The sequence below is a fragment of the Megalobrama amblycephala genome, linkage group LG13 (genome assembly GCF_018812025.1).
Source record: "Megalobrama amblycephala isolate DHTTF-2021 linkage group LG13, ASM1881202v1, whole genome shotgun sequence".
NCBI classification, from domain to species: Eukaryota; Metazoa; Chordata; class Actinopteri; order Cypriniformes; family Xenocyprididae; genus Megalobrama; species Megalobrama amblycephala.
The window spans coordinates 31,005,077-31,032,080 of record NC_063056.1 but is presented as its reverse complement, the minus strand read 5'-3'; the positions used below and the strand labels follow the sequence as shown (position 1 = coordinate 31,032,080).

The window sequence follows — 27,004 nt, the reverse complement described above, 5'->3', positions numbered from 1 at the left end:
TATATATATATATATATATATATATATATATATATATATATATATATATATATATATGTGTGTGTGTGTGTGTGTGTGTGTGTGTGTGTGTAGATAGATAGATAGATAGATGCCATAAAGTTTATTCGTGCTTTTTTAATATATTAATTTTTTTAAAAGTATATTCTTCATACAGTGGAATAGCAGTAAAATTGATAATAATTTGGAACCAAAAATTATTCGGACACTTTGACCTGACCATGTTTTGCTTAAGTGTTATCTGACATAATTAAGATTATTTTTTTCTGAAACAGTTTAACTCTGAGATCTGAATAGATACTATATACAGTATATACAGTCAAACCAAAATGTATTCAGACACCTTGAACATTTCATTCATTAATACAGTTTATTCACTATAGTTTAAAACAATGGTAAAATATGACAAGATCTCAGAGTTAAACTGTAGAAACATTTATCTTAATTATGTCAGATAACACTTAAGCAAAACATGGTCAGGTCAAAGTGTCTGAATAATTTTTGGTTCCAAATTTGTATCAATTTTACTGGTAAAATTATATCAAAAATATCAAAAATGTCTGAATAATTTTTGGTTTGACTATATATACAGCTCTGGGAAAAATTAAGAGACCACTCCAAGTTCAGAAATCAATGTTAAGTGGTCTCTTCATTTTTTCCAGAGCTGTATATACTGTAGATATAGATAGATTTAGATGTGCCATATAAGCCATAAATATATATGTTCTATGCCCAAACAAACAAACAAAAATGCAACTGGGAACATGCAGGAAGTGATGAATGACATCATAAATGACGACAAAGGAGGAGGAGGATCTAAAACCAGACAAGGGTGATGTCTTCACATTATTATTGCACAGTAAGTACTTGAGGCAGCAAAAATGATTGTGAATCTCCTTGCAGGCATATGGACCCTGATGTCTTTAATTCTGTCAGGTGAGACTTCAGAAGAGTTTTCTGAGAATATACAAGTTGCTTTAGCAGGCACGGATAGGAATGCTGTTTAGACTTCACTTTGCTTCCAGCCAGCTGTTTCTGATAAGATTTCTTATATGCTTCCACTTCAGGTGTTCTTGCTGTTGATTGGATTGTGCATGTTCCTGATGACCCAGTCTATGCTCCTCTGGGGTCTTCTGTAGTTCTGCAGTGCACCTATGACTTCCCTGAGGAGTCAGACCAGGGAATGCGGCACAAAGTGCTGTCAGAGATGTGGTGTCTGAATCAAAGCCACTGCATCACTCCGAGATACGTGTACCACAGTGCAGGGATATTCCCTGAGCCCTCATACCAGGGCCGCATCAGATACTTTGGGCAGACAGGGAGCAAAAACTGCTCTCTGATGATATCTGATTTGAGGTCAGCAGACAGCGGCGTGTACGTGTTCCGGTTCATCACCGACCACCTGAAGGCCAAGCTACCAGGACAGAGAGGGGTGAATCTACAGGTTACACATCAGATACAAAGTAAGAACAGTTGTGCCCTGGATGTGCAATATTTCATCTCACTTTTTGATAACGGAATTTCCAACGTTTTCAGACGTTTGACAGTACTGAATGATTTAAATTAATTTTAGGAGGTAAAATAAAACAGTAACACTTTCCAATTCTCACTATTAATTAACTAGTTGCTTATTCGCATGCATATTACTAGGATACTGACTGTTTTCCACTGTCCACTCATGAAGTAAAAGTAAAACTTCTGTTTTTTAGCAACAGCAAATGTCAGTTGTTCACAAGATGACATTCAAAAACACATTTCCTCAAACAAAAGACACTTCCTCAGAAAAATCTGATTAGTCTTCATGACCTCGACTCTGGAGGTTTTATTTCAAAAACAGTTTTAAACAGTGACCAGTCAACATGACATTATTTAGCACAGATAAATGAATTTGTCAGCTACATACTGACACTTTTAAATGTCTGAATAATATTGTGGTCTGAAGTGTGCTTAGTTATATCAAAATGATATATGAGAAATTTAAATATTAATATCTGGAAGAGTTACATTGTCCTAAATTCCTCACAGCAAGAAGTGCATATTCATCCACTGTTGGCATTGTGTTTGGAGTTATTGTCATCATTGTCGCAACAGGCATTGTGATGTTCATCAGACACAAGTCCCGGTAAGCAAAGCACTTACTTGATAAATGTCTTGTTTGCCATCATTCCCGGTCTTATAGAAACTAATGAAATATGGCTTTGTCTTTCAGGAGAGAGAGGTCAACACCACTTTAAACAAGAAATCGACGTCTTATTACCACACAGGATGAGCAAAACAACTAGTGACTGTAGTCAAAACAGAGATGGAAACCGATGGTTCTGCTTTTTTCTGTTTCTATGCTACTTTTACATCCTTTTACAGCATTTCTGCATCCATAATGGAGTTTATTATTTATCTATTTATTATATTCTGCACATCAAACAGCTTAAAGTTACATTCATTTTTTGTAGTCTACACTGTAAAAAATGATTGTTGTTTTAACGGTAAAAGACTGTAAAAATGCTACAGTGAAAAACTGATAATTGGTTTACAGAAAGTTTCTGTACTATATCCGGTGAATAACTGTAATAGATCTAACCGTACATTTAAAGTAATTTTACAGTAAAATACTGTGAAGTTTACAGTTTTTGGAAGTGAAAAAAAAGTCATTGTATAATTTACAGTAAAAAAGAAAAAAAAAACGTAAATTGACATTCCCAGAATTCCCTGCTTGACATTTCACATTTGATGTATTTCCATTGAAATAACTAGGTTTCTTCTTAGTTTTTCTTTTTTTTTTTCTAATTAGTTATGTGCATTAGGGTTTTGTGTTACATCTAATGTTGTTAAATTAATGTTTATTGCATTCTTTTTAATGCCATGCGTGTTACAATGCTGGTGTTTAGTGTTTGTGTGAATGATACTGTGTGCACCTTCTATATATTAGTCTTGTCCTTGACAGCTTGTGGAAAAGCTGCTTGTGATGAACTTTGATTCATCATGTGATTCTCGTCACCACTCTGATGGTTTTCAGTGTTTTATAAAAGTACATATTAGTTCTTCATTGGTATATTAACATTAATGAAATACAGTATTTTACTGTAAATTGAAGTTAAATCTGTAAAACATAAAATGTTGCTACCATATATTTTTTACAGTGTACTGTGTCTTACGTTTTGCATGTCACTGCTGTTGCATGTTGCCGACCAACAGTGAATGTGATTTCACTAAGCAGAACATGTTCCTGATGGATCACATCTTTGTTGATCCTGGAACAACATTCCAATCAACCAATCAGATTTGAGGGATACGTTTAGGCTTACAGCTGCAGGGTTAAGGGCTTCTATATCATTGTTATTCACTTGTCATTTCCCTTTGATTAAGGGGTAAGTTATGGGTAAGGTTAGGTTTAGGGGTAGGGATAGGTTGTAAGGTGTATGATTTTGTAAGGAGAGTCGTTTTATTTATCTTGAATAGAAATAGATCTAATACTTAGTATTTTAATTACATTTTTAGTAATTGAAATAAACTGTGTATTATTGCCAGAATGTTTAAGAAAACAGACTCTGCGTTGGCATTGTAAGAAATTATTTTTTATTTGGAGCTTCCTGTCAGAACCCACCGTTACACCACGTCAATTAAATGTAATGTTTAAATGGGATATTTTTCTGATGAGTTTAATCAAATCTATAGAACAAGAAGGTCACACTCAAGCATATTTGCCCTACTGCTCAAAAGTATGGGGACAGTAAGATTTAGACATTTATAATGTTACAAAAGATTTCTGTTTCAAATAAATGCTGTTCTTTTGAACTTTTGATTTAACAAGAGTTTCAGTTTTCAACTGTTTTCAACATCGATAATAAAAAGAAATGTTTCTTGAGCAGTAAATCAGCATATTAGAATGAATTCTGAATGATCATGTGACACTGAAGACTGGAGTAATGATGCTGAAAATTCAGCTTTGCATCACTGACTTTCAGGCTACATCAAGTGGTCCACACATTCTCTATAAGTAAATGTAGTTTAAAGGTGCCATCGAACGTTTTTTTACAAGATGTAATATAAGTCTAAGGTGTCCCCTGAATGTGTCTGTGAAGTTGCAGCTCAAAATACCCCATACATTTTTTTAAATTATTTTTTTTAACTGCCTATTTTGAGGCATAATTAGAAATGCACCGATTCAGGCTGCGACCCCTTTAATTGCTCGCGCTCTCCGCCCCCTCCCGAGCTCTCGACTCTATCACTGCATAAACAAAGTTCACACAGCTAATATAACCCTCAAAATGGATCTTTACAAAGTGTTCGTCATGCAGCATGTCTAATCGCGTATGGTATTTATTTGGATGTTTATATTTGATTCTGAATGAGTTTGATAGTGCTCTGTGGCTAACGGGCTAATGCTACACTGTTGGAGAGATTTATAAAGAATGAAGTTGTGTTTATGCATTATACAGACTGCAAGTGTTTAAAAAATGAAAATAACGACGGCTCTCTTGTCTCCGTGAATACAGTAAGAAACGATGGTAACTTTAACCACATTTAACAGTACATTAGCAACATGCTAACGAAACATTTAGAAAGACAATTTACAAATATCACTAAAAATATCATGATAGCATGGATCATATCAGTTATTATCGCTCCATCTGCCATTTTTCGCTATTGTCTTTGCTTGCTTACCTAGTCTGATGATTCAGCTGTGCACAGATCCAGACGTTAATACTGGCTGCCCTTGTGTAATGCCTTGAACATGAGCTGGCATATGCAAATATTGGGGGCGTACATATTAATGATCCCGACTGTTACGTAACAGTCAGTGTTATGTTGAGGTTCGCCTGTTCTTCGGAGGTCTTTTAAACAAATGAGATTTATATAAGGAGGAAACAATGGTGTTTGAGACTCACTGTATGTCATTTCCATGTACTGAACTCTTGTTATTCAACTATGCTGAGGTAAATTCAATTCGATGGCACCTTTAATAAAAATCCCTGTGTGGTTTTACAATTTCTTTTATCACTTGTTGTTATGTTTCATCAGTTGACAGCTTTAGATTGCAGACTCTTCCGCCCCTTCTCTCGGTTGCTTGGTGAGAACAACATTAGATCCATCTTTGAGCTTCTTCCCTCCATGTAGAGGTATGTTTGTGACCTTCACCTGGTCCGGACTGTAAATAAAGATGAAAAACACAACATTTCTTGACTTAATATGACAGAGGATTGCCGCAAACCAGCACACATGGACTGTGTAATTGTGTTTAACCTGGGCATGCGAGAATAATGCACCGTAATGTAGTTGATCTTTGCCTTTTCCTCAGCGCTCCGAGCAGCTTCTTTCAGCGGTACGATGGATGGGTGGCTGCTTTCATACATCTCCTCTGGCTCCTCCTCCAGGCACAAAATAAAACATGAGTTTGTACAGTATGACCCAATTCAAATAGGTTACTATCCATTCTTAATATCAAGAATACAATTAGTGCATCACAAATCACTGTACAATATAAAAAGTATGATGCCTGTGTTGGTATACTATTTCAGGTTGATTTTCAATGTTTTTAGTCATAATATGAGATGAAAAGTCAAAATTATGACTTAAAAAAGTCAAGTCTACAATCAGTGTCATAATTATGACATAAAAAGTCAAATTATGACATACTGTACTGTCAATAATGTCATACTAAGATGATTTGTCTCATAATTTTGACTTTTTATCTCATAATTATGACTTAGTATATGTCATTATTATGGCTATGTCATAAATTATTTAATAATTTTGACTTTTTATGTCAATTTTGACTTTTGTATACCATAATTAAGATTAAACAAAGCGTGATTTTTTTGGCTTTCATATTTTTGTGCTAATATTTATACATTTTGCAATTGAAAAATAAGATGAGGTTAACACTTGAGCAAAGGTCTTAAGTTTTTAAATGTGTAACGCTAAAAGTCATAATGATGAATTTTGAGACAGGAAATTTATCTAATGATAATGTCAGTGGTTTCATTTTATGATGATATCTTACAAAAACAACCTTTCACCAGCATGCATACTTTTAGAGTGTAGTATAAATATGTGAATTGAGAGACAGTCCAGACAGGGAATATCTAGGCCAGGGGTGTCCAACCCTGCCCCCCAGGATGGTAGCTCTCAAAGAGCAGGTTTGGACACCCCTGGTCTAGGCTGTGTCCCAATTCCCATATTTATACTACAGAGACTGTTAGCGGACAAAGGTTTGAGCAAAGAAAACTTACCGGAATGTCTGACATTTTTGTGCTCTTGAGGAGAAAAGTCTCTGAAGTTGATTCACTGAACAGAGTTTCGTCCATTGGTAAATCAACTACCGGTGAACACTGTTTTTAAAGAGCACAAAGCTATTTGATTAACATGATAATTTTGGTTAGATTCAAATCATATAATGACAGAATAAAATATATAAAAAACATAATTACCTGTTTTTCTTCCTCAAGATTTTCAGTGTCGACACGATGCATGTTTTTACTGCAAAAGAAACGTGAAATGATGTGTGTAAGAACATATGAGAAGATCAGATATTCATCATTTGAACCAGCAAACACACAATCACCTGATCATGACGACCACGGTCAATGAGATCAGTCCGATAGACACGCCCACTGCAGACACCAATGCGATCACCTTCAGTCGGCCTGGACAATCAAACCACACCAACTCAATCATGCACATTATTCATCTGATTAACACTAACATCTGACAGGGGTAAATATATTTATGTCCATTTTAGGTTCCTCTTTCATAGCAAAACTGGTTATATATGCATTTTAGTTGAGCAAAGGGATTTAACTCTTTGACACTAATTATCTTGTAACTGGCTCATGCAAATTGGGTTTGCCTTATGCCAATACATTTTTAGTATATATATATATATGTAAAATCATTGTTTTGGTATAAAATCGTTGTTTTACTGTTTTGAAGTGTTTTTACAACTAAAAAAAGAGATAAAGTCAGAATTGTGAGATATAAACTCGCAGTCAGTCTTTTTTTCCTCAGAGTTGGACTTTATAACTTACAGAAGAGGATTAGGGCCAAGCAATAATAAAAAAATAAAACCATCTCGAGATTACAGTTATTACATTTCGAGAAAAAAACTCATACAATTTTGAGAAAAAGGTCGAGATAAAATGTTGAGAATAAACTCGTTAAATTACGACATTTTATCTCGACTTTTTTCTCGAAATTTAACAACATTTTTCTCATAATTTAACGAATATGTTCTCGTTATTTAACAACTTTTTTCTCGTAATTTAATGACCTTATTCTCAACATTTTATCTTGACTTTTTTCTCGAAATTTAACGAGTTTATTCTCAACATTAATCTCGACTTTTGTCTTGAAATTTAACGACTTTTTTCTCGTAATTTAATGACTTTATTCTCAACATTTTATCTCGACTTTTTTCTCGAAATTTAATGACATTCTTCTCATAATTTAATGAATTTGTTCTCGTAATTTAACGACTTTTTTCTCATAATTTAATGACTTTATTCTCAACATTTTATCTTGAATTTTTTCTCGAAATTTAACGAGTTTATTCTCAACATTTTATCTCGACTTTTGTCTTGAAATTTAACGAGTTTTTTCTCGTAATTTAATGACTTTATTCTCAACATTTTATCTCGACTTTTTTCTTGAAATTTAACGAGTTTTTTCTCGAAATTTAACAACTTTAATCTCGAGATGGTTTTATTTTTTTATTATTGCTTGGCCCTAATCCTCTTCCGTAATAACTCAGTTGTTTATATCTCAAAAATTCTGAGAAAAGAAGTCGGAACTGCAAGATATAAACTAACAATTGCGAGAAAAAAAAGTCAGAATTGCAAGTTTATATCTCGCAATTCTGACTATTTCTCGTAATTGTGAGTTCATATCTTTTTTTCCACAAAAACATCAATGTTCAAGAAACTGCACATTAAAACATCACATTTATTAATACTAATAATCATAGGTAGATTTTTGATCTTCAAACAAACACAGTTTGAACACAGTAATATTGTAATGTACTGACCTCGAACTTTCACCGTCAGAACCGGGGAGCTGTGAGCTCCGATGCGGTTGCGGGCCTCGCAGTAGTACTGGCCGCTGGCTCGAGCGCTGACCTCAGCAATGGTGTAGCTGGGACCCGATCGAGTTTCCCAGGCGTCAGCCGTATTGATCCGGTGCCAGGTGTAGTTCTCCACCGCCGGATTGGCCTGACTGCTGCAGGTCAGCGTCAACGAGCTGCCCGCTTCGATCACAGTGGAAGGCTGAGCCAACACAGAGGTGTTTTTGGGGGCATCTGAGACAGAGAAAGAGAGAGAGAGAGAGAGAAAGGGAGATGTTAAAAAAAAATAAAGAAAGAAACAGATGGAGATCTAAAGACAACCGGAGGATTGAGGTCGCCAGGAAGTGACTGCAAATTTGATAAGAGAAAACTGAAACTACAGCATTTGTGCATTGCATACAGGCCTCACTATTAAAAGGGGTGGATGATTATGATTTCACTTTTTAACTTTAGTTAGTGTGTAATGTTGCTGTTTGAGCATGAACAACATCTGCAAAGTTACGACGCTCAAAGTTCAATGCAAAGGGAGATATTTTCTTTTACAGAAATCACTTTTTAAAGACTACAACAAACGGCTGGTAGGGACTACAGCTAGCTTCTTCCCAGGTTACTGACATCACTAACCCTAAAATTTACATAAACCCCGCCCCCGGGAACACCCGAACAAAGGGGGCGAGTCCATGTTGGGCTGCTTTAGAGAAGAGGAAGAGTTGTTGTAGTAGAGTTTTGTTACCATGCTGTCATTTTACACCGTACTGCTTCACAAATGAGGGTCAATTCAATGCCGGATTTGCACAAAAGATGAACATGACGGCACATGCTAGTGGATGAGTTGAATCAACTCCACAGCAACTACATAAATTTATCCTCTAACCATTCAGAAACGTCTAGTTTCATTCTAAAAGTTATAACTTCTTCCTGAGTCTCTCCATCAGTGTCGACTCCGGTTTGAACAATGTAAGGCTGAACACCGTTACTGACAATCCTCATTATGGCTGCGTGAGATTCTCCAGCTTTGTTGTTGTTGAGCAACCGAAGTGCGAACTGTTAAAACTCTGCCTTCTTTTTGAAAGCAGGGTGGGAGCAGCAGCTCATTTGCATTTAAAGGGACACACACAAAAACTGTGTGTTTTTGATCACACCCAAATAGGTGCAAACTTGACAATCTATAATAAATGATCTGTGTGGTATTTTGAGCTGAAACTTCACACACACATTCTGGGGACACCAGAGACTTATATTACATTGTGTAAGAGGGGCATTATAGGTCCCCTTTAATATTTATCAATACAAATCCAATAAAATAAGTAGTTCACACAGGTATATAGAAACTTTATAATATAAGATTATAAGTATAAACTTACAAAGCACTGAAAGAGAAATAGTGGCTGATGTCTCCATGCCTAACACGTTCCACGCGGTGCAGTAGTACTGTCCGGCATGATGGGAACGCACGCTGGGGAAAGTGAGATTTTGCGCAGTGCCTTTGGTCCAGGGCTGGCCACCGTTCACCTTGTACCAGAAGTATTTCTCCACAGGAGGGTTGGCGTTGCTGCTGCAGGTCAGATTGACAGCAAACCCTTCCATAATGTCTCCTTTAGGACTGATGAGGATTCTTGTGTTCTTTGGGGAGTCTGGAAACATGCATAATATATTATGCAATACATAAAAGCACTGTTGTTGATTTCAAATACACTACCGTTCAAATGTTTGGGTAAAAGTTTTGTAATCGGCTTATGTTTTATCATTCGACAGGTGATCGTTCAAAATATTGAAAAGCAGTAGCACACCTGTCCTACATAAACTGCACAATCCGAGGTATCAGTCATACCTATGCATAAATAATGTGGGATGAGTCACGTACCACAGTTTAATACTAACCCCTGACCCTAAGTATGACCAATGGTAGTAGTGATGTTTGACTTAGCAAGTGAAAACAGGAAATAAATACTCCTTTCATGGCTGAGCATCATGTGGCTTCCCGATTTGCCCTAAATTTGTACACTTGATTTGAACTTTGATCTATTGGAGGTTGGCAGACAATGTGTGACAATGTGACATAATGTCCTGCCAAAATTAAAGTTATTACACAAGAACCAGCAACTGGAAAAAACTCACAAAGACATCAGCTCAGCAACATTGGAAACATGTGTCTAATAAGGGAAAGTGAAAAGTTGAAATGTCTGGTGACATTTCCAAATAAAAAAAACAAAGCGGTCATTTTGACCTATTCACTGAGAAACTGCACATACTGCAGTTAAAAAGCTGCAATATGTAGAAATGCATGCAAACAAAATAGTAATGCATAAATAGATAATAGATACATAAAAATAGATGTAACCTACAGGTAACATTCAGTAAAAGCAGTCTAGACCGGTCTGTGCCGAGCGGGTTACGGGCCACACAGAAGTACTCTCCATGGTCCCTGTAGTCCAAACTCCACAATCTCAGCTCAGGTTTAAAGCTGTCTGGCAAGCTGCCACTCTCTCCTTCCTTAAACCAGGCAAAACTTTCTGCTGGCGGAGCTCCATCACTACTGCAGGTCAAAGTCACCGAATCGCCCTCTCTGACTGCCTCTCGAGGGGTGATCTGTACCGTGGTGTAGCGAGGAGCATCTAAGAGACACAGAAAGATGAAATAGACTGCCGACAGCAGAATTCAACTGCACACTCTCAGAAACCTGCTTTAATCTGTATGTACTAGTTTTGTGCATTTAAAACAGAAAATGCAGAAATGTTTCCTTGAGGAGCTAATTTTCTTAAAGGGATAGTTCACCCAAAAATTCAAATTTTGTCAACATTTACTCACCCTCAAGTTGTTTCTGTTGAACACAAAAGAAGATATTTTTAAGAATGTTGATAGACAGGTGACGGTAGCCATTGACTTCCACAGTATTTTTTTTCCTACTATGGAAGTCAATGGTTACCATCAACTGTTTGGTTACCAACATTCTTAAAAATATCTTCTTTTGTGTTCAACACAAGAAAGAAGCTCTTACAGGTTTAGAACAACTGGAGGGTGAGTAAATGATGACAGAATTTTCATTTTTTAAATAATACATACATACAATCAGTTAATTTAGTATTAATTTAATATTTACAAAATATGCGTTAAGACCCATCAGCCTGTGCCATCTAGAGTTTCATGACAAAACTATGTATATACACACAAACACACACACACAGAGAACTTTTGTCCATAAGCACAATAAATATTTTATACTCACATCCAAGAGCCAGGGTGACTCCCGGTGACTGAACATTTTGAGGGGGTATTGGGCGGCAGGTGTAGGTACCTGCATGCTGGCTGTCAAAGTTATAGATGGTTGACAGCTTGCTGGACTGTCCCAAGTTGATCCCATTCCGATAAAGTGCAAAGTTCCTGCCAGTTGCGGCACAGCCTCGTGCCACACAGCTCAGGAAGACCGTCTCGCCGGCAGCAAACATGTTTCCAATTCTCGGTGGATGTACGTGAACATGAAGCTCTGGAACCAGGACAACATTTCACTACATTTGGTCCATACTAGTACATGCTATACAAGTTTAGGAACAGCTAGATGTGTTTTTTCCACAGTAATATGCAAATACACACAAAAAAAATGTTTTTAATTTCTCAAATGAAGATTTTTTTTTAATAAAATGTGAATGCAAAACTTGCTGCCACAGTTCTAGGGAGTTTCCAGGCCATTGCTATGTGGTTGCTAGAGCGTTTCTAGGTGCTTGTGTATATAATTGTCTATAAAATATTTCCCCCACCTGCTGAAAGCCATTGGTCGAATAAATAGGTTGTCCCACCCCAAAAATATGATTGTCTTACTTACACTATTCAAATGTTTGAGTTCAGTAAGACGTTTTTGAAAGAGGTCTCTTATGTTCTTTAAGGCTGCATTTATTTGATAAAAATACAATAAAAACAGCAATATTGTGAAATAATATTAGGATTTAAAATAACTGTTTTCTATTTTAATATATTTTAAAATGTAATTTATTCCTGTGATGCAAAGCTGAATTTTCAGCATCATTACTCCAGTCTTCAGTGCCACATGATCCTTCAGAAATCATTCTAATATGCTGATTTGCTGCTCAAGAAACATTTCTTATGGTCATAAGTTGAGTTAGTGCTACTTAATATTTTTGTGAAAACAGCAATAATGTTTTTCAGGATCCTTTGATGAATACAAAGTTCAAAAGAACAACATTTTTTTGAAATAGAAATCTTTTATAACATTATAAATGTCTTTACTGTCACTTTTGATTAATTTAATGCATCCTTGCTGAATAAAAGTATTGTAAATCCTACTGCCCCAAACTTTTGAACAGCACTGTATAGTTGTATCTACATATTAAACTGGGTATTACAATATTTTAACATTAAAAAAAATACACTTATGGAGCCTTACCTGTGACAGAGAGTGTGATTGCATCAGGAGACGTCCATCGCTCCTGTTGGTTTTCGGTCTCAAATCTGAAATGGTACATTCCTGCGTCGCTCAGCTTCACGTTTGAGATCTGCAAACTGCATCTTTTGTGGCCCCCCATGTATTTGACCCTGTCCCTGTACGAGAGGCTCAACAGATTCCCGTCAGTATGGTAGGCGATTTCCCGCCGCCCGTCCACAGAGATGTGGAACCACATGAACCGCGTGGAGCTGTAGGGCGAGGGGTAATCGTAGCGACACGGCAGTGTTACCGTGGTCCCAGCCCAAACGCAGATGTCCGTCCTGGAGAAATACACCAGCCATTTACTGGCCCTGACTCCTATAAAGCAACAGAAGAGTAATCAGAGGCCGGCATTGACCTCAGTAAGGTGTGCGCTGTTGACGCCAGGGATAAAAACAGGAAAAAACACAGATCAATACATTATAAATAACCTGTGCACCAAGGGCACTCAGGTAACATAAGAGCACAGATTAGACTCAGTGCATCTGCATTAAGCAATCACATTCATATCTCTATAAAAACACAAGATACCTGTCCAAAATTACCTGACAGAAGAAGTGTAGAGTAAATGAAGGTCAGAATTATGCGTACCCACATCTCAGCCCTGTGTGTAAAAGCAGGAAAGACTATAAGTAACTTCAAAAATAATCAAGAAATTAGTACCTGTTTCTGATGTAACAGTACCTGGTTCTGATGATCTTCAGCAAACGCTCCCAGCCGTCTGTGGACACATGAATGCACATTTGTTGAAGAGGGAGATCCGAGTGGCACGGCGTAGGACGCTGAGCGGGAGAAAGCAGAAGTTGAAGGATGTGATAGGCTGGCCATCCCCTGTCTCACCTCCCATCTCTCTCTCTGAGCCTCAGTCTCTGTCTCCAGTGAAACTCTACTCCACCTTCAGCAAGGTGCACAGGGCAATAACCACAAGTTGCTGACATCCACATCCCTCCTGCTCACACACACAAAAAACATGTTTAGGGGAAGCACTTCTTTTAATAACACATTTAATTTGATGCATTTCTTAATCAAATTAACTTACTAAAAAGGCCAATCTTTTCTTATGTTAAAGGCAAGGAATGGTTTCTTAGGCTTATAATTTTTCAGAAAGTTGCTTACAGTTTTATGACACATGACTATGACACAGGGAACATATGTACTGTAATTTTTGCATCAAATTATTAATGATTTGTACAATTTCAAAGTCGAAGAATCTTTTTATAGGAGGTGTCACGAAAATGTAAAATTTGAAGTATTGCATTTCTAGTATTTGTAGTAAAATCACAAAGTTATTTTGGTAACATTTTACAATAAGGTTTTATTTGTTAACATTAGTTAACTACAACATTAGTTAACATTAGTTAACTACTTGTATCGTAACAAAGTGGAAACAATTGAGAACAACAGCAACTCAACCATGAAGTTGTAGGCCACGTAAAATCACAGAGCGGGGTCAGCGAATGCTGAGGCTCACAGTGCGCAGAAGTCTGCAACTTTCTGCAGAGTCAATAGCTACAGACCTCCAAACTTTGTGTGGCCTTCAGATTAGCTCAAGAACAGTGCACAGAGAGCTTCATGGAATGGGTTTCCATGGCCGAGCAGCTGCATCCAAGCCTTACATCACCAGCAATGCAAAGCGTCGGATGCAGTGGTGTAAAGCACGCCGACACTGGACTCTAGAGCAGTGGAGACGTGTTCTCTGGAGTGACCAATCACACTTCTTTGTCTGGCAATCAGATGGACGAGTCTGGGTTTGGCGGTTGCCAGGAGAACGGGACTTGCCTGACTGCATTGTGCCAAGTGTAAAGTTTGGTGGAGGGGGGATTATGGTGTGGGGTTGTTTTTCAGGGGTTGGGCTTGAACCCTTAGTTCCAGTGAAAGGAACTCTTAATGCTTCAGCAAACCAAGACATTTTGGACAATTTCATGCTCCCAACTTTGTGGGAACAGTTTGGGGATGGCTCCTTCCTGTTCCAACATGACTGCGCACCAGTGCACAAAGCAAGCTCCATAAAGACATGGATGAGTGAGTTTGGTGTGGAGGAACTTGACTGACCTCAACCCGATAGAACACCTTTGGGATGAATTAGAGCGGAGACTGTGAGCCAGGCCTTCTCGCCAACATCAGTGCCTGACCTCACAAATGCACTTCTAGAAGAATGGTCAAAAATTCCCATAAACACACTACTATACCTTGTGGAAAGCCTTTCCAGAAAAGTTTGTATAGCTGCAAAGGGTGGGCCAACTCCATATTAAACCCTACGGATTAAGAATGGGATGTCATTAAAGTTAATATGCACATAAAGGCAGGCGTCCCAAAACTTTTGGCAATATAGCGTATGTTTATATTAGTTAATGCACTGTGAACTAACATGAACATTTTATTAACTAAAATTAACAATGTTTAATAAATGTTGTAAAAATATATTGCTCATTGTTAGTTTATGCATTAAATACCTTTAACAAACGAGACCTTACTTTCTTAAAGTGTTACTGTTATCTTTATGAAAACTAACCATGGGTTTTACCACAGCAGTTGTAGTGTAATGTATTCGCACTAAAACCAACCACAGCCCTTTACTAAAATTAACTAGTTTACTACAGGAATCGTAGTAACCACAAGTAAGACCATCTTTTATGGAAATTTACTATGGTTTAGTATAGGAACAAGCGTTTAACTGTGGTATTTAATGTAAAATGATAGTAATCACAGGTAAAACTAACATTTATGGTGTCATAAATGTTATTTTTATCATAGCAACCTCAAGAAAATACTCTAGCCTCAGGCTGGCATCAAGATGTTTATGTGTTTAAATAAAAGTAGGTCATAGTGACCTCTTGTGGCATGAAGAATGAGATGCAGTAGAAAATTATATCAACATTTCTAAAAGAGTAACATTAATTTAGTGAAGCCAGAATGTACTGAGCTTTCAGTTTTACATTAGCTCAATATCAGTTATTCAGAATAAAGCAAAAGCTTTTAGACATCTTATTTGAACCTGAAGTGTACATCATCTGATTGCTGACAACATTTTACATAAATAATGTAAACCAACCACTGACAGCTTAAATAAATGAATGTGACTGTAAATCTTTCTGGTGACACTGGTGTATCACTGACATGTCTGCAACACCAAATAATATGCACAATGTTTTTCTAATAACTTTCTGAGATTTAGGCCTATAGGCCTATGTTGACATTCTCTTAAAGGATTAGTTCACTTTCAAATTAAAGTTTCCTGATAATTTACTCACCCCCATGTCATCCAAGATGTTCATGTCTTTCTTTCTTCAGTCGGAAAGAAATTAAGGGTTTTTTTTTTTTTTCTGCTAAGTGTATTACTGCCCTCCACAGGTCAAAGTTTGAACTAATTGTTATATACTTGCACTAGCATATTGAATATGGCAATTTAGTTCAAACTTTGACCTGAGGAGGGCAGTAATACACTTAGCAGTGTCTACATTGCCGGAATTCTAATAGAGAAGAAGAAGAAGAGAGCTAGTTCAAGATGAGCATTTATGGTTAAAATGTATAAAATGAAAAAAAAAAAAAAAGAAAATGAGCGATGGTTTCTCTAGATAAGACCCTTATTTCTCATCTGGGATCGCTGTAAACTGTAATTTTGACCTTCAACCATTTGGGCTCCATTGAAGTCCACTATATGGAGAAAAATCCTGGAATGTTTTCATCAAAAACCTTAATTTCTTTTCGACTGAAGAAAAAAAATCTTGGATGACATGGGGGTGAGGAAATTTTAATTTGCAAGTGAACTAATCATTTAACTACATTCGCAGAAACCTGACAGAGGCAAAAAACAATGTGATTCGTTACTAAAAACAATTGCAATAAACGCTAAGAGTGAAATGTTTTTTCACAGATGCAGGAAATGATAATTCTTCTCTTAAATTAGGCCATTTTTAGTCTCTGCCTTCAGTAAACAAAAACAGAACTCTCTAGGGGAAGTTGAGAAGAAAGAAATTCAAGAAATACTTACTTCGTTGAATTAACTGCACAATACAGTGGTTTCAGCTGCCATATGACATGGTTAAATATGTCATAACCTCATAGAAATGCACAGAAACGATTTTTACTAGGGACCTTTTGGATTTTAGGCACTCCATAACGTTTCAACATTTTTTCTTTAGTATAAAAATAATATAAAATAATATCTGTATGTTGGTTGGTGCACAGGCTATTTTATTTTGTGTATTGCTTTGTGTTTTTCATGTTTTAAGTTTAGCCTACTCATGAATATTAATTCAACCTATTACATTAATGGTTCTGTATCCTAATTAATATTCAAAAGTCGGCCATTCAAACAGGTAGGTTCGACGGTGTTCTGGTGTTGTACCGAATTTTGACTTGCAAAAGTCTTAGCATGCTTTCACAACGACGGTGTTCAGATCAGATACGATTGTAAATAATTAAAAATGTGTTCCTTTAGGAGGCGCACTGGGGCTCAGAATAACTAAGCGCCATTCCAGTCCCAGGATGTTTTTTGCGTAGACAATCGATTTAAAAAATGTAAACATTTTAATACATTAATAAAAAGGATTGGGATTTGGCATATAAATGGAAATCTGCCCCAGCGTTTGCTATAAAAAAATTATAATAATAATAATAATAATAATAATTAAATCCGGTCATCACAAACGACTGCGATTGGTTCTTCCTGACGGCGCAGAGAAAAGTAACAGTTACAACGTGACAACTCTTCCTGTTTCAGCAGCGCTGTGAATGACAAAAAACACATGAATAATGACACTGAGAAACAGTAATAGACACTGAATTGAAAATGCACAATGGTTCAAATAAGAAAATAATTATTTCCCGAACAATAAAGAAAACATCATGGCCACCAATCTCCGCCCATTTGGGTCACGCTAAATGCGATTCCACCCTTTTAAAATTCTACATCTACAAAACTAATGAACCTGCTACATGTGACAACATGAGGATTTGAAAGTTTCGCTGTCGGATGGACTGCTATGATCCACTTACATTTCTGTTTCAGCAGAACGTCTTCCTTCGTTAAGGTAAAGATAAGGTTTATGTCAATTCTTCAGTTGGAGTTCAGTCATACAGTTTGTTATTAAACCATAAGAAAATATAACGCGAACATTAAAATTAAAAACTGACTGGAATAAACCATTATAACATAAATAATATTCAGACTGTTTGTAACAGTGCAAAAGTGGCGCTGAGAAGGTTTGTTATTGTTTTTGTACATTTACCCTGACAGACAAATGAAAGTGTTGTACTGTTTCAGGTTTTTCATTTGCATCATGTTGCTTCATGTTCTGCTCCTCCTTCATGCATCAGGAGGAGCTTCTTCCTCCATCTCTTGTTATGATGATCAGGGGAAACCTGTTGACTGGTTTGTATATTTTTAAATGGCTTAGAAACACATATCATGCATCATCTTGAATCACAGTTGTACTCTACTGAGGCACACTTTATCTTTGTCCATTGTAGTGGATATATGTTTTATTCATTCTTTTTCATAATACACATGCCACATTTTAAGTCCTAGTACTGCGTATCTTAAAGAGCACACCCTTTTATGTGACATCAAATGTTGATAGTTGACATGGCATGTCAAGCAGTGTCCTGTTTAGCCTGTTCAAAAGGGCATTTATAATGTTACAAAAAATCTGTTTCAAATAAATACTTTATTTCAGTAGACCACTTTAGGTATTATACTAACTATAAGTAACTTTGCAGCATTTCAACTAACTCTCAGAGTATTAGTAGACTGTAGATAGACTGTTAGGTTAGGGTTCGATTTAATATAATAAGCTGACATGGAGTTGCAAAGTTACATATAGTTAGTAGAATGTCTAAAGTGGACCTTTAAAATAAAGTTTTACCATAAATTATGAATTTTCTCTTAAATAAAGAATCCTGAAAAGCTTTGGTGATTTTGATCAAATAAATGCAGCTTTGGTGAGCATGAGAGACTTCAAAAAAACATTTTTAGAAATCTTACCAGTCCAGAACTTTTGAATGTAAGTGTACTTCATCCAAAACTACTTAAAATGCCTTAATAAATTCAATTATTGTCTAATTATTATGTAGGCAGTTTCATTGGCCTCATATTAATTAAACAATGTATTCACTACCTAACTATTTAAGTAAACAAAAATGGTTAATTAATTTAATAATACTTATATTAATAAAATAATACTATATTTTTTATAGCAAGTTAATTTATAAGCAGATAGAGTTTTTTTTTTTTTTTTTTTTTTTTTTTTTTTTTTTAATTTTTTACATATATACATAAATCTAGTTTATGTAAAATGTCATTATCAATGTGATGGGGTCAAATTTTCCTCTTTCTCTCTCTCTTTGTAGGTTTTACTTGTACAAACTCCCACGCCAGCATCATGAGCCTGTGCAGGAGGGGCTGAAGTATCTTTTCATGGATGGAGAGAGTGAGGGATGGATAGATGGGAAGACTTTAGTTAATGACAGTCAAAGTGCTGTTGGTCGAACAGTTGGGCCTTTATATGAGGTACAGATCACCCTACAATTATGCATTTATGATAGCACAACATGACTTTATCATAAAATTTAAAATTACTAAATTAAAAAAAAAAAAAATTCCAGAAACGTCCAGTTTTGCTTAAACCAACTTGTTCTGCTTTCCAGAACATACTTTTTCATTATCAGTAATTTTCTGGCTGATTTTAGAGAAGCTTACTCAGCTTATCAGATTCTGTAGTCTGCACATTTCGCCTGTTTTGCAGAAGCATTAAAACACTGCATTGGCATTAACACTCCAAGGTTAAATTATAAATGTATTTAAAATCGATTCTATTTACTGTAGTTATACCATCATTAAAAAACATTTTAAAATGGCATACATGTTGGTTAATCTCATATGTACACACGTGCAAACAAACATGCACAAGAAACTCAAACGTGTATTTATGGCTTTATGTGCACATAACTGTTTCATAATAAGAGGAAGTCATGCTTTAGATCACATGGTCCTCACAAGGGGTTTTTATTCAGTATCTAATAAGGTCATGTTTATTATGAAGAAGATTTGAGCTTTAACTTTCTTTCAGGGTGGTGATGTTGGATACATCTTGTATAATGACCAGCCACCACAACAGAAGCATTTTGAAGGTGCAAGCAGGACTTGTGGCCACACCAAAGGTGCAGTTTTACTGCAGTTAACTGCTTAAAAAGCTATTAATGTCACACAAACACACATTTATGTTGTGAATCATGTTGATATATTCTCTATTTCTTTGTTCCAGGAGTTGTTGTCTTTGATAAGCAGCAGGGCTTCTGGTTGGTCCACAGCACACCTCATTTCCCTCCTCCTAAATCAGCGGGCACGTTTTCATATCCCAGTTCTGGCATAAATAATGGACAGAACTTCATCTGTGTCACATATCCCTTTGACCGCTTTCAGACCATAGGTATGTCTCCAGTGCATTTAAAGAGGGCTTATTATGTTTGTTTTTTTACATTTTCAGCTGTTTTAATTTGTGATTTTGCTGTTTGAGCTTTAAAAAGGTCTGGAAAGTTACAAGCGCTTCAAAGGGTGTCGTTCTCTATATCAGTGCACACTGTTTCTGAACTCCCTGAAATGCCTTGATTATAGTCTTGAGTTTTCTTTCGGGAACAATATTCCTCATTGAAATAATTCCCTCTCAAGGCACACAGAAAAAAAGATAAGGATTTCTGAAACACGTTCAAAACAGTTGATCAGTCACAGCACACTGGTCCAACCGACCAATCAGAGCACAGTGTGCTTTTCGGAAGGAGGCGCTTCTTAGAGACAGGTACTAAACAGAGTGTTACTGACAGACTGGGAAGAGAGGTGCTGCAACAATGTCAAATATGTGAAAAATAGTGTGTTATTTTAACATTAAAGCATGAAAACCTATTGTAGTAACCCCCAAAAAATGCAAAAGGGCATAATATGGCCTCTTTATCAAAGTTGTAATGGTTTAAAATGGACTATTTTATATATTGTCCTAGCAATAAATATGTATGCACTTTTTGCACATATTTTGAACAGATAACAACATATTTTGCATTAAGTATTTGAGTCTAAACACACTTTAAAGGGATAGTCCACCCAAAAATAAACTCAACCTCATGTTGTTCCAAACCCATATGACTTTATTTCTTCTGTGGAAGTCATTGGGAACTGAAACTGGTTACCAACATTCTTCATTTAATGTATTTTTTGTGGGTGGGGGACTTTAATGCCACCGTATATGACAGCAAGTATGAATGAGGTGTGTTAAAATTCGCAAGAATAGTATGATCTTTATGCGGTTTTTTTTAAATGTTCATATGCTTGTTTTATAGTGAGTCTGATGTTAGAAACGCTGCTTGAAATTCTTCTCAACTAACCTTTTCATGTGCAATTTCTGAAGACAAAACATTTATGGGATGCAGTTGCCATAGTGACTATTAGAGTAATCCTCCTGACACAGTAACCATAGTGACAACACCTCTCACTGTGTTGCTCTTTAGGTCCATTCAGTCTTGTTTTTGTAGATCACAGTATTATTACTTTCTAATAATAGTAATAAAGCAATAAGCCAGTGTTTCCCAACCCTGTTCCTGGAGGCATATCAACAGTACACATTTACACAACTATTCCTAACCAAACACACCACATTCAATGCATTAGCTTGTTATTGCACACTCCAAGGCTTGACATGGATGGGTCAGATAAGGGAGAGATCTAAAATGTGTGGTGTTGATGTGCCGCAGGAACAAGGTTGAAAAAATAATCCAGACAAGGTTGTACATTTTGGACATATGTGGCCTCAAGTGGCTTATTTCCTCCATAAATCAGGGAACAATATGACAATAGACACCAGCCCACAGTTAGACTGATGAACTATATTGGCAGTAATATATACATACGGTATATATACATGCATTTTATATATATATATATATATATATATATATATATATATATATATATATATATATATATATATATATATATATATATATATATATATATATATATATATATTTTTTTTTTTTTTTTTTTTTTTACATACTTTTTTAAATTTATTTTATTATCCTATGTGGTTTGTCTCTCTTGTGATAATGTAAAATATTTTCTTATTATGTATTTTATTTCCCTGTAATACATTTTCCCTAGGTGAGCAGTTAAAAATCAATCAGCCTCACATATATGACTGCAGCATCCCTGGTTCTCTGGCCGCTGCTGTTCCTGCTATGGCTCAGCTCTGTAAACACACACTGGGCAGATGGGACAACACTTCCTCCTCCCCATCCAATCGCAGTATGTCACTCCTCTCACTGGCTGGAACGGAGTTCATTAGCTTCGCAAAAGGTGCATCATTTGCCAATGGTAAGACTCGTTTTGTTACTGATGTAATGGTGTAAGTGACATTTAATGCCAGCCAGTCAAATGTGTGTCGATCAAGAGTTCAACATTTAGCTCTGTTTGTTAAACAAATTTGTTCTGGTTATGTTGAGGATGTTCTTGCATCAGTTTGCAGTTTTAAAAAAAAAAAAAGTTATTCTATGCAAATATGTACTAGATTGACATCCTTGACTGTTGTGATGCAAATTGCTGTTTTACAGAATTTTGTTCCGTGAAAATGTGCCAAGTTAAAAAGAAGTTCAACTTATACACATTGCTTTGAGTAAACCTCACTGATAAAAGGTGGCAGTGTAGGACTTACTTTGAAAGTTATCACTTTTAAATTAAAGGCACAATATGTAAGATTTTTGGATTAAAATATCCAAAAACCACTAGAACAATGTTATATATTTGCTGACTTGTGTACTTACATTATCCCAAATGTTTCCAAGAATTTTCAAATCCAGAAAAATAAGCAATTTTAACCAGGACACGGACCTTGTCCGTACTTTGCCTATCAATGACATCATACCCGCGTTACCATCTGTTTCCGGTTTTATTTTGTGGAAACCATGGAAACTCCAAAGACGCTTTAATATGTCATGTGTTTTATTAGACAGGTGAGCAGCTGTCTGGATACATTTATCGACAGAAAACTAATCATCTCAACACAGTCTTATTGTTTGAATCTCGTTTTCTTGATTTACCGCGAGTACCATCTTTTAAAGGTTCCCTAGATTCATAAATGTAATTTACCTTGGCATAGTTAAATAACAAGAGTTCAGTACATGGAAAAAACATACAGTGAGTTTCAAACACCATTGTTTCCTCCTTCTTGTGTAAATCTCATTTGTTTAAACGACCTCCGAGGAACAGGCGAATCTCAACATAACACCGACTGTTACGTAACCCCAATATTTGCATATCCCAGCCATGTTCAAGGCATTAGACAAGGGCAGCCAGTATTAACGTCTGGATCTGTGCACAGCTGAATCATCAGACTAGGTAAGCAAGCAAGAACAATAGAGAAAAATGGCAGATGGAGCAATAATAACTGACATGATCCATGATAACATGATATTTTTAGTGATATTTGTAAATTGTCTTTCTAAATGTTTCGTTAGCATGTTGCTAATGTACTGTTAAATGAGGTTAAAGTTACCATCGTTTCTTACTGTATTCACGGAGACAAGAGCCGTCGTTATTTTAATTTTTTAAACACTTGCAGTCTGTATAATGCATAAACACAACTTCATTCTTTATAAATCTCTCCAACAGTGTAGCATTAGCCGTTAGCCACGGAGCATAGCCTCAAACTCATTCAGAATCAATGTAAACATCCAAATAAATACTGTACTTACGCGATTAGACATGCTGCATGACGAACACTTTGTAAAGATCCATTTTGAGGGATATAAGCTGTGTGAACTTTGTTTATGGTGTTTAAGGCAAGCGCGAGCTCTTGGGGCGTGGAGCACGAGATTTAAAGGGGCCACGTACCCTAAATCGGCGCATTTATAATGATAGGCAGTTAAAACAATTAATAAAAAAAAAAATCAATGGGGTATTTTGAGCTGAAACTTCACAGACACATTCAGGGGACACTTAAGACTTATATTACATCTTTTGAAAACATGTTCTTCGGCACCTTTAACATGCCTAATATCAATCTAGCTTACTGCAGTGTGCAACGAGTGTCTCATAGTAGCTGCCGAGCGAACTTACAGTACAGCATTAACTACTTTCAACACACAAATGTATCTAATATGATGACACAGCGCTGCGTTACCACACATACTCATGACTGGAAGAAGCGGAAGTGGTCATCTACTGCACAATAAATGTTCCGCTGCTCTCGAGCCGTGTTGTGTCACTCTTGTCTGTCATTAGCAATCACTCCAGTGGCCTTGTTCCACTCCAATGGCTTTCAGCCACACCCTGCTTCATACTACAGTAATGTTAAAGGTGCCCTAGAACTTTTTTTTAAAAGATGTAATATAAGTCTAAGGTGTCCCCTGAATGTGTCTGTGAAGTTTCAGCTCAAAATACCCCATAGATTTTTTTTTAACTCATTTTTTTAACTGCCTATTTTGGGGCATCATTAGAAATGAGCCGATTCAGGGTGTGTGGCCCTTTAAATCTCGTGCTCCATGCCCCAAGAGCTCGCGCTTGCCTTAAACAACACAAAACAAGTTCAAACAGCTAATATAACCCTCAAAATGGATCTTTACAAAGTGTTCGTCATGCAGCATGTCTAATCGCGTAAGTACAGTGTTTATTTTGATGTTTACATTGATTCTGAATGAGTTTGAGGCTGTGCTCCGTGGCTAACGGCTAATGCTACACTGTTGGAGAGATTTATAAAGAATGAAGTTGTGTTTATGCATTATACAGACTGCAAGTGTTTAAAAATGAAAATAGCGACGGCTCTTGTCTCCGTGAATACAGTAAGAAACTATGGTAACTTTAACCACATTTAACAGTACATTAGCAACATGCTAACGAAACATTTAGAAAGACAATTTACAAATATCACTAAAAATATCATGTTATCATGGATCATGTCAGTTATTATCGATCCATCTGCCATTATTTCGCTATTGTTCTTGCTTGTTTACCTAGTCTGATGATTCAGCTGTGCACATCCAGACGTTCTGCCCTTGTCTAATGCCTTTTACAATGTTGGGAACATGGGCTGGCATATGCAAATATTGGGGCGTACACCCCGACTGTTACGTAACAGTCTGTGTTATGTTGAGATTCGCCTGTTCTTCGGAGGTCTTTTAAACAAATGAGATTTATATAAGAAGGAGGAAACAATGGAGTATGAGACTCACTGTATGTCTTTTCCATGTACTGAACTCTTGTTATTTAACTATGCCGAGGTAAATTCAATTTTTGAATCTAGGGCACCTTTAATAAATCTGTAATACATTACATCCACTCATCCATGAATATGATTTCTACCTGAGCCCCCATCGGATTCTTTTCCCACAGCTATAGACGTGAAGACAACACCTTTCGCACATTATTCTGCGAAATCAAGCCTTCATCAAGCTACGCCTTTGTTTTCAATAAGTGACCTCTAGCTGCGAAATATTACATATTGTTCCTTTAACAAATAATTACAAAGAACTGCCAAGTAACAGAAGTAGAAAGACTGAAAGAGTAAAACAAATTCCAGCAATCTTTTTCTACAGTGTATGCATATTATAAAAAAATAAGAAGTAATCATTGCTTTTTCACTGTTTCATTCATAACCAGACCTGTATCACTCTTGGGTGGCGCCTACGCTACAGTCTGACCTGCTGGTTCAGTTCTGGCGTCGCTCCACTGGCCTCCTGCCCTCTGACTGCTCTCCAAGCTGGAAAGTTCTCAACATAGATCTCATTTCCCCAAGCCAGAGCATCACGTTCAAGGCTACAGAGGATCACTCGAAGTGGGCGGTCAGTACCGGCAGCAGCCGCACTGGAAGTGGGACATCGGGCGGCTGGGTCTGCGTAGGAGACATCAACCGTGACGAGGCGGAGGAAAAGAGAGGTGGGGGTACAGTGTGCCGTCAAGATGCTGTGGTATGGAAGGCCTATCGCTCGGCTGCCTTGCAGTGCGAGGCCTGTAGTGGAGAAGTGCAGACATGCGAAAAAGCCGCACGGTATCGCTAATGCAGCTGGGCGCAGCAGAACGAACATCCAAATCAGGGTAATGCAGAACGACTGCAGGTGTAGGTGTGAAAGAGGTATGAGGTAAAACATTTTTTCAATTCGATGTAGCAATATGCAGGGTAATTAATTTAAATGCAAAAGGACTGTAAATGTATGATTAAATCCTTAAATGTCTCAGAACTTTAGCTAAAGCAGCTACAAATTTTATTTTAATACGGTACAATTTTTAAACTGTGTATATATAAATATTTGCTTGGGCTATGATCAAATCTATTTTTTTAAATACATAAGAAGAAACATAGAGTATTAGATGGTGAAGTGTTTCATTTATTCAGCATTAAACCTAAAATGCAAAAATAATTTCAAACTTCTGTTATTACAACAAACTAACTCTCACCATTGGTTGAGGCAATGGGACAATTTTCTGTTTGATGTCTTTAGTGGCACAGAATTATGCACATCACCTCGAGAATCCACAAGTGCATTATGAGAATTAGATTGAGATGTGTCTTGTTTTTAATCACTGAAGATTTGTTGCTGTATTATATTGAAGAAAATAAAAGCACAGTATGAGACTTTAACTACATTTTCACTGCTTTAACTTTTCACAAATTATAATAAAATATTTTGTATAACTAAGGCTGGGCAGAGTACCCAGTAGTGAGCCCAAAAGAGGCCTGAACTAATAAAGTTATACCTTTAAACTGTTTTAGAAAGAAGTCTCTTATGTTGCATTTATTTGATCAAAAATACAGTAAAAACAGTAATATTGTGAAATATTATTACAATTTAAAATAACTCTTTTCTATTTGAATATATTTTAAAATGTAATTTATTTTTGTGATGTCAAAGCTGAATTTTCAGCATCATTACTCCAGTCTTTAGTGTCACATGATCCTTATTGTGAATGTGGAAAACAGTTGTGCTGCTTAATATTTTTTGTGGAAATGGTGATATATTTTTATTCAGCTTATTCAGAATTTATTTGAAATGGAAATCTTATAATTAAAACATTATAAATGATTTTACTGTCCTTCTATATTACAATTTAATGAATACTTGCTGTATTAAAAGAATAAAAAACAAACTTTTGAAGGTTAGTGTGTTTGTGTGTAGTATTATTAAGGTTTCAAGCGTGTTGTTAGGATTTTCAAAGATTACCATTCTGCCCTAAAAGTGATCAGGCAGACCAAACCATAAGTCGTAGAGACTTGAAACTTTTGAGGGATGGTAGTACCCACCCCCCGTCTATAACGTCACAAAGGCTTACCCCAATCGGCCTGATGGTGGCTCTACAACGATCAAAAGTATGAAGTTGCGAATAACTCCTAAACTGTTAGTCGCAGGTTCTTGAGGATCAAAACATAAATTTTGAAGAAAAAAAAAAACTACTTTTGCAAACTAGTCCCAGGTTTTTCGCCCGATCAGAACCAAACCAGTGGAGAAAGATAGTC

The 27,004-nt window shown here is 36.4% G+C and overlaps 3 protein-coding genes across 11 annotated transcripts; 2 read left to right on the top strand and 1 right to left on the bottom strand.

Moving 5' to 3' along the window:
• Window positions 1–827: 827 nt before the first annotated feature.
• LOC125243493 (sialoadhesin) lies at window positions 828–2,369 on the top strand. Its single transcript, XM_048153203.1, has 4 exons — window positions 828–954; window positions 1,086–1,481; window positions 2,044–2,140; window positions 2,228–2,369. Exons 1-4 carry the CDS (start codon window positions 900–902, stop codon window positions 2,250–2,252), a joined length of 573 nt encoding a protein of 190 aa, XP_048009160.1. The 5' UTR covers window positions 828–899; the 3' UTR covers window positions 2,253–2,369.
• Window positions 2,370–4,861: 2,492 nt separating this feature from the next.
• Window positions 4,862–17,779, bottom strand: si:dkey-33i11.1 (B-cell receptor CD22). 9 transcript variants are annotated; one of them, XM_048152622.1, is made up of 16 exons: window positions 17,511–17,779; window positions 16,504–17,240; window positions 14,702–14,767; window positions 13,353–13,461; window positions 13,197–13,233; window positions 13,058–13,116; window positions 12,474–12,830; window positions 11,301–11,558; window positions 10,420–10,689; window positions 9,439–9,708; window positions 8,039–8,308; window positions 6,581–6,662; window positions 6,447–6,495; window positions 6,249–6,347; window positions 5,260–5,384; window positions 4,862–5,164 (listed from the first exon to the last, which is right to left on the bottom strand). In XM_048152622.1, the coding sequence occupies exons 4-16, from the start codon at window positions 13,357–13,359 to the stop codon at window positions 5,047–5,049; spliced, it is 2,001 nt and encodes a 666-aa protein (XP_048008579.1). In that variant the 5' UTR covers window positions 13,360–13,461; window positions 14,702–14,767; window positions 16,504–17,240; window positions 17,511–17,779; the 3' UTR covers window positions 4,862–5,046. The 9 variants fall into 9 exon arrangements, with proteins under 9 accessions (XP_048008579.1, XP_048008578.1, XP_048008582.1 ...); XM_048152621.1 differs by having other exon boundaries at window positions 5,260–5,381; window positions 13,197–13,461; XM_048152625.1 differs by having other exon boundaries at window positions 5,283–5,381; window positions 13,197–13,461.
• dnase2 (deoxyribonuclease II, lysosomal) lies at window positions 17,286–26,266 on the top strand. The gene is made up of 7 exons (XM_048152628.1): window positions 17,286–17,545; window positions 17,779–17,886; window positions 18,864–19,023; window positions 19,583–19,673; window positions 19,778–19,942; window positions 21,661–21,873; window positions 25,153–26,266. The coding sequence occupies exons 2-7, from the start codon at window positions 17,795–17,797 to the stop codon at window positions 25,548–25,550; spliced, it is 1,119 nt and encodes a 372-aa protein (XP_048008585.1). The 5' UTR covers window positions 17,286–17,545; window positions 17,779–17,794; the 3' UTR covers window positions 25,551–26,266.
• Window positions 26,267–27,004: the final 738 nt, after the last annotated feature.